At 43.5% G+C, this 13,959-nt stretch overlaps 1 protein-coding gene across 3 annotated transcripts in view; it reads left to right on the top strand.

Annotated features, from left to right (window-relative positions):
• The window catches only part of DSCAM (DS cell adhesion molecule), a 673,153-nt gene that overhangs the window by 243,732 nt on the left and 415,462 nt on the right, over positions 1 to 13,959 (top strand). For all 3 annotated transcript variants that reach the window (XM_073668460.1, XM_073668459.1, XM_073668461.1), the window contains exon 4: positions 4,030 to 4,176. In XM_073668460.1, the coding sequence (XP_073524561.1) occupies positions 4,030 to 4,176 (147 nt within the window). The remainder of the gene's footprint in view (positions 1 to 4,029; positions 4,177 to 13,959) is intronic.

Below are 13,959 nucleotides of genomic sequence, written 5' to 3'. Positions count from 1 at the left end.
TAAGCCCTCACCTGGCCCCAGATCCCGAAAAATGGAGAAGCTAAGGGTCTCGGAAAATGGCGTCATTTTTTTTGTTTTTTTAGCAAGCTTTGGATTTTTTTTTCACCACTTAAATAAAAAAAAACCTATACATGTTTGGTGTCTATGAACTCGTAACGACCTGGAAAATAATGATGGCAGGTCAGTTTTAGCAATCTGTGAACGTGGTAAAAAAAGGACCCAAAAACAACTGTGGAATTGCATTTTTTTTGCAGTTTCACTGCACTTGGAATTTTTTTCCCATTTTCCAGCACACGATATGGTAAAACCAGTGATGGTGTTTAAAAGTACAACTCGTCCCGCAAAAAATAAGCCCTGACATGGCCATATTGAACGAAAATTAAAAAAGTTCTGGCTCTGGGAAGAAGGGGAGCAAAAAAGGAAAACACAAAAACAGAAAGACCCATGGTCGTTAAGGGGTTAACATATTTCACAGGAAAGCACTTTCACTTTCGTTTTTGAACGTTTTATTGTGAGCCTGTAAAAGTGGCTTAATACCTCTGACCACGTTGTTGACAGCAGTGACCTGGTGGTCAGAAATGCTTCCAGGGGCGATCCCCATGCTGTCCCCATGTCATTTGAGCACTGTCACTATCGTTTTGGGCACTTTTTAGGCTTTCTACAGACTGCCGGGGGAGCCGCCACAAAAATGTTCGGGTCTCCCATAGACTAACATTGGGCTCGTTGCTCGGGTCGAGCACCCGAGTATCACAGTGAGCTCGGTCCGAGCTTCGAGCACCCGAGCATTTTAGTGCTCGCTCAACACTAATTACTATGTAATGTATGGCAGCGTTATGTGCTTACTGTATGGTACTATTACATGGTCACTATGCAACATTGTTATGTGTTCGTTCTATGGTACTATTATTTAAGCACTTTATGGCAGTATTACATATTCACTATATGTCATTGTTACGTGTTTACTGGCTAACACTATGGACAAGGTATGACATTATGTGCTCACTGCTTGGTATGACACTATTATACACTGCTCAAAAAATTAAAGGAAACACTTAAACAGCACAATGTAACTCCAAGTCACTAACACTTCTGTGAAATCTACCTGTCCAGTCATGAATCAACAGTGATTGTGAATCAATTTCTCCTGCTGTTGTGCAAATGGAACAGACAAAAGGTAGAAATAATCGGCAATAGGCAAGATACCCCCTATAAAGGAGCGGTTCTGCAGGAGGTGACCACAGACCATTTCTCTGTTCTCATCCTTTTTGGCTGTTGTTTTGGTCACTTTTGCATTTTGCCATTGCTCTCACCCCCAGAGGTACAGTAGCATGAGGCCGTGTCTACGACCCACAGAAGTTGCTCAGGTAGTGCAGCTCATCCAGGACGGGACATCAATGAGAACTGTGGCAAGAAGGGCAGCTGTGTCTGTCAGCACAGTGTCCAGAGCATGGAGCAGATACCAGGAGACAGGCCAGTACACTAGGAGACGTGGAGGGGGCCATAGGAGGGCAACAACCCAGCAGCAGGACCGCTACCTCCGCCTTTGTGCAAGGAGGAACAGGAGGAGCACTGCCAGAGTCCTGCAAAAATTACCTCTAGCAGGCCACTAACATCCATGTGTCTGCTCAAACTGTCAGCACCAGACTCCATGTGGGTGGTATGAGGCCCGATGTCCACAAGTGGGTATTGTGCTCACAGCCCAACATCGTGTAGGGCGATTGGCATTTGCCAGAGAACACCAAGGTTGGCAGATTCGACATTGGCGCCCTGTGCTCTTCACGGATGAGAGCAGGTTCACACTGAGCACATGTGACAGACGTGACAGAGTCTGGAGACGCCGTGGAGAACTTTCTGCTGCCTGCAACATCCTTCAGCATGACCTGTTTGGCAGTGGGTCAGTAATGGTGTGGGGTGGCATTTCTTTGGAGGGCCGCACAGCCCTCCATGTGGTCGCCAGAGGTAGCCTGACTGCCATTAGGTACCGAGATGAGATCCTCAGACCCCTTGTGAGACCATATGCTGGTACGGTTGGCCCTGCTTTCCTCCTAATGCAGGACAATGCCAGACCTCATGTGGCTGCAGTGTGTCCGCTGTTGCTGCAAGATGAAGGCATTGAAGCTATGGACTGGCCCACCCGTTCCCCAGACCTGAATCCAATCAAGAACATCTGGGACATCATGTGTCGCTCCATCCACCAACGTCACGTTGCACCACAGACTGTCCAGGAGTTGGCGGGTGCTTTAGTCCAGGTCTGGGAGGAGATCCCACAGGAAACCATCCGCAACCTCATCAGGAGCATGCCCAGGCGTTGTAGGGAGGTCATACAGGCACGTGGAGGCCACACACAATACTGAGCCTCATCAGGAGCATGCCCAGGCGTTGTAGGGAGGTCATACAGGCACGTGGAGGCCACACACACGAGTGAGCAGCATTTCTTGGCTTGTGCCATTTCCACTGAAGTTGGATCAGCCTTTAATTTGATTTTCCACTTTGATTTTGAATGTCACTCCAAATCCAGACCTCCATGGGATATTCATTGTGATTTACATTAATTCTTTTAATGTATTATTGTTCTAAACGCTCCACTATGCAATGATTAAAGATTTGCAACTGGAATATTTCATTCAGTGATATCTAGGATGTGGTATTTTAGTGTTTTAGTGTTCCATTTATTTTTTTGAGCATTGTATATGTACATTGGATGGCAGGATTATATGCTATATGACATTGATATGAATTTATTGTACGTTACTATTATGTAAACACTGATTGGCAGTATTAAGTGTTCACTATATGGCACTATTATGTGTTCATTGTATGGTACCTGCGACAAACACACTATTGGTGCAACCTTTGCAGCCTCAGTGGGGCCTAAAAAGTAAGGGGGCCACTTCTACTAACACTTTATTGCATTGCAAAGAGTCCGTATACTGTTCTTGCAAGGGGGCCCTCTTCTGTCTGTGTCTGCAATATACTACAATGTAGACACTGTATGGCGGTATTACATGTTCATTATCTGCCATTATTATGTGTTTACTGTATAACACTACAGACAACGTATGACATTACTCATTCTCTGGTTGGTACGGTACTATTATATATACATTGGCTGGCAGGATGATGATATTGATATGAATTAATAGTGCGGTACTATTAGTTAGACACTAATTGGCACCATTATGTTCTCATTATATGGCACCATTATATGTTGTATGGTACTACTATATAGACCCTCAGACAGTATAACGTGTTTACTTTATGTGTCATGGGTGTGTCAGATGTAACAGACAGTCGCTCTGCATCTGGCTGCAGAAGGTCACTGCGTTTGGCATTGCAGACACCTTTTTAATTCTTCTCACCTTTGGACCCAGCGGCAATCTCCCTCCTGCTCTGATTGCCACACCCTGGTTTGGGTGTTTATAAACTTTCATTCTGCTTCAGGGAGTCGCTGGTGATATTCACATTTTCCCTTGTGAAGGCTTGGAGATTTTGCAGTCAGCTAGCTTCCTCTCTGGTGCCCTTGGAGGACGTTTGATGTTATCTCTCTGGTGTCTGCTCAAGCTAAATTTTCCCCCTTTGTTTGTCTCCCTTGTTGTCTTTAGTTTATAATGGGGACTGACCAGTGCTCTCCCACTCCTCCCTATCAAGGGCCAAGCTCTTTGGATATTCAGGGCTTAGGTTTACTGCTTGGCGATTGGTGTGGAACCAATATAGGGATGGTAGGGTAGGCAGGGTGTTATTAGATCAGCCTAGGGGTCTCCACACCCCCTTTCCCTAGTGTCTGGGCTTCCTTCCCCTCATCCCTTTGTGTTGCACTAAGTCTTTCCCACACTGTGCGTGACAATATGAGATTATTATATGTTTGTTTGACACTCAGTGGCAGTATTATGTGTTCACCATTTGGCACTGTTATGTATTCATTTGGAACCGTGTCTGCCATTTTTAGATGTATTTCCTTATTGCATCATGTTGAAAATTTCTATCTTTTCTTATGAACTAATCTCCTGTGTTGTTTCGCCTTCTTTTTAGGATCTAGATTTCTCATTACATCATCGGGAGCTTTGTATATAACAGATGTACAGAATGAAGACGGACTAAATAATTACCGGTGCACCACGCGGCACAAATACACCGGAGAAACGCGCCAGAGTAACAGCGCCAGGCTGACTGTATTAGGTAATGTGATTTTTTTCCTAATTATACGGGAGAAGAGATGATGGTTTTCCGAATATTCTCAGGAAGACCACTAGAGGGCGATGTGTTTGCAGCTGTTATCTGGAAGCAGATATCTATGAGTACAGATCATTGCCCTCTAGTGGTAGAAAAAGGTAATCAAGATTTCCTATACCCAAGAAAACAAGCTCTGCAGCCTCATTCAGATGTCTGCAATTATTCACATACGCAAAAAACAAACAAACGTGTGATCACTATTTTGGATTTGAGTTTTATCACTGTTTTGTCCGTGTGTTTAATCATAGTTTTTCTCCTATCCTTTTCAATGTTAATCACGGACAGCACACAGGCTGCACACTGATGGCATCCGAGTGCTGTCTGTGATTTTCATGGACCCACAGGCTTGTATTAATTATTTTCATTTGTGATGCCAGTGAAAGATGGAAATGTCTCTGATTTTTTTCATGGAAACATGGTCCACAAAAAACTATGGACATCTGAACAGCCATAATGGGTATATGTCCTAGCTGTGAAAACCACAAATAGAACATGAACGTGCAACATGGACGTCTGAATGAGGCCTTACAGGGTATATTAAAAAATGTAAAAATAAGTATTGTAACAGGTTACAAGTGGGGGAAATAAGTATTTGATCCCTTGCTGTTTTTGTAAGTTTGCCCACAGACAAAGACATGAACAGTCTATAATTTTAAGGGTAGGTTAATTTTAACATTGAGAGATAGAATATCCAAAAAAAATCAAGAAAATCACATCAGATATTTTTTTTGCATTTTTCAGTGAGAAATAAGTATTTGATCCCTCTGGCAAACAACACTTAATACTTGGTGGCAAAACCCTTGTTGGCAAGCACAGCAGTCAGACGTTGTTTGTAGTTGATGATGAGGGTTGTGCACATGTCAGGAGGAATTTTGGTCCACTCCTCTTTGCCGATCATCTCTAAATCATTAAGATTTTGAGGCTGTCACTTGGCAACTCGGAGCTTCAACTCCCTCCATAAGTTTTCTGTGGGATTAAGGTTTGGAGACTGGCTAGGCCACTCCATGACCTTACTGTGCTTCTTTTTGAGCCACTCCTTTGTTGCCTTGACTGTATGTTTTGGGTCATTGTCTTGCTGGAAGACCCAGCCACGACCCATCTTCAATGCTTTTACTGAGGGAAGGAGGTTGTTCGCCAAAATCTCGCGATGCATGACCCCATCCATCTTCCCTTCAGTACGATGCAGTCATGATGTCCCCTTTGCAGAAAAGTACCCCCAAAGAATAATGTTTCCCCCACCATGCTTCACAGTTGGGATGATGTTCTTATGGTTGTACTCATCCTTCTTCCTCCAAACACGGCGAGTTGAGTTAATGCCAAAGATCTCAATTTTTGTCTCATCTGATCACAGCACCTTCTCTCAATAGCTCACAGAATCATCCAGGTGTTCATTGGCAAGCTTCAGATGAACCTGCACATGTTCCTTCTTGAGCAGGGGGACCGTAAGGATTTTACACCTTTAAGGCGTAATGTGTTACCTATGGTTTTCTTGGTGACTTTGGTCCCAACTGCCTTGAGATCATTAACAAGTTCCCCCCCGTGTAGTTTTAGGCTGATCTCTCACCTTCCTCATGATCAAGGATACCCCACGAGGTGAGATTTTGCATGGTGCCCCAGATCGATGTCGATAGACAGTCTTTTTGTATTTCTTCCATTTTCTTACTATTTCACCAACAGTTGTCTCCTTCTCACCCAGGGTCTTACTTATGTTTTTGTAGCCCATTCCAGCTTTGTGCAGATCTATGATCTTGTCCCTGACATCTTTAGAAAGCTCTTTGGCCTTGCCCATTATGTAGAGGTTAGAGTCTGACTGATTAATTGAGTCTGTGGACAGGAATCTTTTATACAAGTGACTATGTAAGACAGCTGTCTTTAATGCAGGTAACGAGTTGATTAGGAGCGTCTAACTGGTCTGTAGGAGCCAGAACTCATAATGGTTTGTAGGGGATCAAATACTTATTTCTCACTGCAAAATGCAAATAAATGTACAGTACAGACCAAAAGTTTGGACACACCTTCTCATTTAAAGATTTTTCTGTAGTTTCTTGACTATGAAAATTGTACATTTACACTGAAGGCATCAAAACTATGAATTAACACATGTGGAATTATATACTTAACAAAAAAGTGTGAAACAACTGAAAATATGTCTTATATTCTAGGTTCTTCAAAGTAGCCACCTTTTGCCTTGATGACTGCTTTGCACACTCTTGGCATTCTCTTGATGAGCTTCAAGAGGTAGTCACTGGAAATGGTCTTCCAACAATCTTGAAGGAGTTCCCAGAGATGCTTAGCACTTGTTGGCCCTTTTGCCTTCACCCTGTGGTCCAGCTCACCCCAAACCATCTCGATTGGGTTCAGGTCTGGTGACTGTGGAGGCCAGGTCATCTGGCGTAGCACCCCATCACTCTCCTTCTTGGTCAAATAGCCCTTACACAGCCTGGAGGTGTGTTTGGGGTCATTGTCCTATTGAAAAATAAATGATGGTCCAACTAAACGCAAACCGGATGGAATAGCATGCCGCTGCAAGATGCTGTGGTAGCCATGCTGGTTCAGTATGCCTTCAATTTTGAATAAATCCCCAACAGTGTCACCAGCAAAGCACCCCCACAGCATCACACCTCCTCCTCCATGCTTCACGGTGGGAACCAGGCATGTAGAGTCCATCCGTTCACCTTTTCTGCGTCGCACAAAGACATGGTGGTTGGAACCAAAGATCTCAAATTTGGACTCATCAGACCAAAGCACAGATTTCCACTGGTCTAATGTCCATTCCTTGTGTTCTTTAGCCCAAACAAGTCTCGTCTGCTTGTTGCCTGTCCTTAGCAGTGGTTTCCTAGCAGCTATTTTACCATGAAGGCCTGCTGCACAAAGTCTCCTCTTAACAGTTGTTGAAGAGAAGTGTCTGCTGCTAGAACTCTGTGTGGCATTGACCTGGTCTCTAATCTGAGCTGCTGTTAACCTGCGATTTCTGAGGCTGGTGACTCAGATAAACTTATCCTCAGAAGCAGAGGTGACTCTTGGTCTTCCTTTCCTGGGGCGGTTCTCATGTGAGCCAGTTTCTTTGTAGCACTTGATGGTTTTTGCAACTGCACTTGGGGACACTTTCAAAGTTTTTCCAATTTTTCGCATTGACTGACCTTCATTTCTTAAAGTAATGATGGGCACTCGTTTTTCTTTACTTAGCTGCTTTTTTCTTGCCATAATACAAATTCTAACAGTCTATTCAGTAGGACTATCAGCTGTGTATCCACCAGACTTCTGCACAACACAACTGATGGTCCCAACCCCATTTGTAAAGCAAAAAATACCACTTATTAAACCTGACAGGGCACACCTGTGAAGTGAAAACCATTTCCGGTGACTACCTCTTGAAGCTCATCAAGAGAATGCCAAGAGTGTGCAAAGCAGTCATCAAAGCAAAAGGTGGCTACTTTGAAGAACCTAGAATATAAGACATATTTTCGGTTGTTTCACACTTTTTTGTTAAGTATATAATTCCACATGTGGTAATTCATAGTTTTGATGCCTTCAGTGTGAATGTACAATTTTCATAGTCATGAAAATACAGAAAAATCGTTAAATGAGAAGGTGTGTCCAAACTTTTGGTCTGTACTGTATATATATATTATATATATATAAAAAATATAATTTAGTATAATATATATATATATACAGTATATATTTATATGTACAGTATATATAAATAAACAGCACACGCAATCGCAAACTAAACTCATAAATATGCGGATACTAAGGATGAGCAAAGCTGAATTATTCATGTTATTTATAGGGAATGCGGCTTGATTTCCTCACTCATAAATCTAAAATGGTTCTGCATGTAATTGTGCAGATGGTTAACCCGGATCCCCAGAGCGACAGTCACCTGGAATAACCCGTCGTTCATCACAATATTCATCTATAGTTCAATGAGTCACTGTATTCGATTTACTAAGAAGAGCCACAAATGAATTGTGTATTACTGTATATACCGTCATGTACGGTTTGTGGGTTACATCATTTACAAACTTTTGTATTTGTGTAGGCTCTTTTAAAGCATAGGATACATTTTATGCACCATTATTCAGTTTATTCATGTGTAATCACTGTGTACATGAGTTACATCCTGTATTATACTCCAGAGCTGCACTCACTATTCTGCTGCTGCAGTCACTTTGAACATACATTACTGATCCTGAGTTACATCCTGTATTATACTCCAGAGCTGCACTCACTATTCTGCTGCTGCAGTCACTTTGAACATACATTACATTACTGATCTTGAGTTACATCCTGTATTATACTCCAGAGCTGTACTCACTATTCTGCTGCTGCAGTCACTTTGAACATACATTACATTACTGATCCTGAGTTACATCCTGTATTATACTCCAGAGCTGTACTCACTATTCTGCTGCTGCAGTCACTTTGAACATGCATTACATTACTGATCTTGAGTTACATCCTGTATTATACTCCAGAGCTGCACTCACTATTCTGCTGCTGCAGTCACTTTGAACATACATTACATTACTGATCCTGAGTTACTGTATGTTTCGGAACATAAGACGCACCGGACCATAAGACGCACCTAGGTTTTAGAGAAGGAAAATAAAAAAAAAATGTAAGCAAAAAATGTGTTCATGATGCACTTTTAAGGGGGAGTGGGGTCTTCTGCCTGCACTGGTATAGGGGTAATGTCCCCCAATTCTGACAATATCCATCCTGGTATATATGCCCCCCCATTCCTTTTATACGTGATCCCCATCCCCATCCTGGTATGCCTGGCATCCCTCCTTCCTGGTATGCATGGAACCCCTCCATCCTGGTATGCATGGCACCCCTTATCCTTATCCTGGTATGCATGGCACCCCTCACCCCAATTCTGGTATGCATGGCTCCCTCATCCCTATCCTGGTATGCATGGCACCCCTCATCCCTATCCTGGTATGCATGGCACCCCTCATCCCTATCCTGGTATGCATGGCACCCCGCATCCCTATCTTGGTATGCATGGCACCCCTCATACCTATCCTGGTATGCATGGCACCCCTAATCCCCATCCTGGTATGCATGGTACCCCTCATCCTGGTATGTATGGCACCCTCATCTTTATCCTGGTATGTATGGCCCCCTCATCTTTATCCTGTTATGTATGGCCCCCTCAGCGTTATCCTGGTATGTATGGCCCCTTCATCTTTATCCTGCTATGTATGCCCCCCTCAGCGTTATCCTGTTATGTATGGCCCCCTCATCCTTACACTGGTATGTATGCCCCCCCCATCCTTACCCTGGTATGTATGGCCCCCTCATCCTTACCCTGGTATGTATGGCCCCCTCATCCTTACCCTGGTATGTATGGCCCCCTCATCCTTACCCTGGTATGTATGGCCCCCTCATCCTTACCCTGGTATGTATGGACCCCTCATCCTTACCCTGGTATGTATGGCCCCCTCATCCTTACCCTGGTATGCATGGTCCCCCTAATCCCCATCATGCTGCACATAAAAAAAAACCAAAACACTCCTACTCACATTTCTTCTCTCCTCCAGCGCTGCTTCCTGTCTGCCTGCACTGATCTCTCCATGTGAGCCGCGCATGACGTTACTGCCATGCGCGGCTCACAAGGAGAGATCAGCTGCCGGAAGTCACTGCTCCCCACGCCGGGACTGTGTACGCGAGGAGCAGTGACTTCATGCTCCTTCATAGCTGGCGCCCAACGTAGCCGCACTGCGGCTTCTGCTGCTGCCGGGCTATCGCGTGTGCCCTCTTATTAAAGGGCATAAATATTCACCCCCTCCCCACGCCCATGGGCGTGGAGAGAGGTTGAATATTCATGCCCTTTAACAGCGGGCACAGGAGATTCTGGCAGCAGCAGGAGCCGCGCTGCGGCTACACTGTGTGCTACTTTTAAGGAGCATGAATATTCAGTGCTCTCCACGCCCCATGGGCATGGGGAGCAGTGAATATTCATTTTCTTTTGCAGCGGGGACAGTGTAGGCTGCAGTGGGCGGCTGCTGCCTCCTGTGCCCCGCTCCTCCACCGCTACCGCTCCCCATATATATATATATATATATATATATATATATATATATATATATATATATATATATATAGTTATATGAAAGAGTTTGGGCACCCCTATTAATCTTAAGCTTAATGTTTTATAAAAATTGGTGTTTTTGCAACAGCTATTTCAGTTTGATATATGTAATAACTGTTGGACACAGTAATGTTTCTGCCTTGAAATGAGGTTTTTATTGTACTAACAGAAAATGTGCAATCTGCATTCAAACAAAATTTGACAGGTGCATAAGTATGGGCTCCTCACCAGAAAAGTGACATTAATATTTAGTAGATCCTCCTTTTGCAAAAATAACAGCCTCTAGTCGCTTCCTGTAGCTTTTAATGATTTCCTGGATCCTGGATGAAGGTATTTTTGACCATTCCTCTTTACAAAACAATTCCAGTTGAGTTAAGTTTGATGGTCGCCGAGCATGGACAGCCCTCTTCAAATGATCCCACAGATGTTCAATGATATTCAGGTCTGGGGACTGGGATGGCCATTCCAGAACATTGTAATTGTTCCTCTGCATGAATGCCTGAGTAGATTTGGAGCGGTGTTTTGGATCATTGTCTTGCTGAAAGATCCATCCCCTGCGTAACTTCAACTTTGTCACTGATTCTTGAACATTATTGTCAAGAATCTGCTGATACTGAGTGGAATCCATGCGTCCCTCAACTTTAACAAGATTCCCGGTGCCGGCATTGGCCACACAGCCCCAAAGCATGATGGAAGCTCCACCAAATTTTACTGTGGGTAGCAAGTGTTTTTCTTGGAATGCTGTGTTTTTTTGCCGCCATGCATAACGCCTTTTTGTATGACCAAACAACTCAATCTTTGTTTCATCAGTCCACAGGACCTTCTTCCAAAAAGAAATTGGCTTCTCCAAATGTGCTTTTGCATACCTCAGCCGACTCTGTTTGTGGCGTGCTTGCAGAAACGGCTTCTTTCGCATCACTCTCCCATACAGCTTCTCCTTGTGCAAAGTGCGTTGTATAGTTGACCGATGCACAGTGACACCATCTGCAGCAAGTTGATGCTGCAGCTCTCTGGAGGTGGTCTGAGGATTGTCCTTGACTGATCTCACCATTCTTCTTCTCTGCCTTTCTGATGTTTTTCTTGGCCTGCCACTTCTGGCCTTAACAAGAACTGTCCCTGTGTTCTTCCATTTCCTTACTATGTTCCTCACAGTGGAAACTGACAGGTTAAATCTCTGAGACAGCTTTTTGTATCCTTCCCCTGAACAACTATGTTGAATAATCTTTGTTTTCAGATCATTTGACAGTTGTTTTGAGGAGCCCATGATGCCACTCGTCAGAGGAGATTCTAACAGGAGAACAACTTGCAAGTGGCCACTTTAAGTTGTTTTTCTCATGATTGCATACACCTGGCTATAAAGTTCAAAGCTCAATGAGGTTACAAAACCAAAAAAAGTGCTTAGTAAGTCAGTAAAAAGTAGGTATGAGTATTTAAAACAAGAAAATGATAAGGGTGCCCATACTTATGCACCTGTCAAATTTTGCTTGAATGCAGATTGCACATTTTCTGTTAGTACAATAAACCTCATTTCAAGGCAGAAACATTACTGTGTCCAACAGTTATTACATATATCAAACTGAAATAGCTGTTGCAAAAACACCAATTTTTATAAAACATTAAGCTTAAGATTAATAGGGGTGCCCAAACTTTTTCATATAACTATATATATATATATATATATATATATATATATATATATATATATACACCCCCACCCAACATTCGGACTATAAGACACCCCCCCCATTTTCCTCCAAAATTTTGGAGGAAAAAAGTGCGTCTTATAGTCCGAAAAATACGGTACATCCTGTATTATACTCCAGAGCTGCACTCACTATTCTGCTGGTGGAGTCACTGTGTACATACATTACATTACTGATCCTGTACTGATTCTGAGATACATCCTGTATTATAGTCCAGAGCAGCACTCACTATTCTGCTGATAACTACTTGTTATCACCATTGTGTCGGCAGAGCACCCCTTGCAGTGCCATCAGCTACTCTGCACACTGTGACATTTTTTTTGAGAGTTGATGAAAAAGCTGTCCACAGACCTTGGAGAAATGCAGTTATTCTTCCACCAGCCCAATTAGTTTTTGCAGAGGGTGCAAGATTTATTCAGTGAAGAGTGGGAAATTAGACAACACACCTGATCTTTCTTTTTCTCATCTACTCCTGACATTGGTCGAGAGTCCAACCAGAATCATATTTGGCTGACTACTGTATACGGGCACCTGAAGAAGTTGACAGTTTCCCCTTCCCTTGTAGAACATAAAGTTCAACATTTTAATAATGTGTCCAACATCTCTGCTGCCTGTTGTTGGATAAGAATTTCCATAGTTTTATTTCTAGAGGATGGGACTCCATCCAGTCACAGGTTGGACACATAGAAAGACAAAACTCTGATGATCATCAGTACATAAAGGCTTCTTTTCAAGCAGAGACTTTAAAAAATAAAATTCAGTGTGTTGGACTTTGTCACGCACAGTGTGGGAAAGACTAAATGCAACATGAAGGGATGAGGGGAGGGTAGCCCAAATGCTAGGGAAAGGGAGAGACCCCTAGGTAGGACCCTACCTGTCCTACTGTCCCTATATAGGTTCCGCACCTATCGCCAAACAGGAAACCTAATGCCTGTATATCCCTAGAGCTAGGCCCTAGATAGGGCGGGGGGGTGAGAACTGGTCAGTCCCCACTATAAACTAAAGACAAGAAGGGACACAAACAAAGGGGGGAAAACTTAGCTAGAGCAGACACCAGAGAGATAACACCAAACATCCTCCAAGGGCACCAGAGAGGAAGCTAGCCTACTTCTATTGCTCCAAGCCTTCACAAGGGAAAATGAGAATATCACCGGCGACTCCCTGAAAGAGACTGAGAATTTATAGGCACCCAGACCAGGGTGTGTCAATCAGAGCAGGAGGGAGGTTGCCACTTTGTCCGAAAGTCAGAAAGATTAAGAAGACATCTGCAATGCCAAACGCAGTGACTTTCTGCAGCCAGATCCAGAGCGACTGTCTGTTACATCTGACACACCCATGTCACTGTAATATGTACTTTTCACTTGTGAAGAGATCAGCAGTGACAGGTTTGACTAGTAGCTGCTTATCTTCCCTTCTCTATATGTTTAAAAAGGCGATTTCTCATTAGCAGTTATTATCAATGGGATTGTGTGATGGGTGGGGATTCGACCACACAGACCCTCACCGATAACGAGATTGAGTCACCTTTGTGAGTGGAGCGGATGTGCACATGTGTGACCAACACTCCATTCAGTGTCTACAAGACTGATAGAAATAGCTGAACAAATGGAGTCATGGTCGCGCATGCACGATACCGATCCATTTATATGGGAGGACTTGGAAACCCGTTTTCTTGTGATCGGTCGTCAGTGCCCAAGATCGAACCCCCGCTGATCATACACACAAAGCATTCCTGTCATTTCAGTTGACTGTTCAGAATAAACTGTCATGAATGTGTACATAAGGAGTAACACTACTTCTGGCCATTATATGTCTTGCATCCTGTATTTTACCCCAGATTTCCCCTCTGGTGGTTCCATCTCCAAATGTCATTTGTTTCTGAACTAATGAGTGGAGGCTAGTTGCTATGATGTCTCCCAAACA

Source organism: Phyllobates terribilis, unplaced genomic scaffold (assembly GCF_046119375.1).
Source record: "Phyllobates terribilis strain yellow unplaced genomic scaffold, ASM4611937v1 Scaffold_2__4_contigs__length_985480577, whole genome shotgun sequence".
NCBI classification, from domain to species: Eukaryota; Metazoa; Chordata; class Amphibia; order Anura; family Dendrobatidae; genus Phyllobates; species Phyllobates terribilis.
Note: the sequence above shows the minus strand (reverse complement) of the source record. Positions and strands in the feature narration are given on the sequence as shown.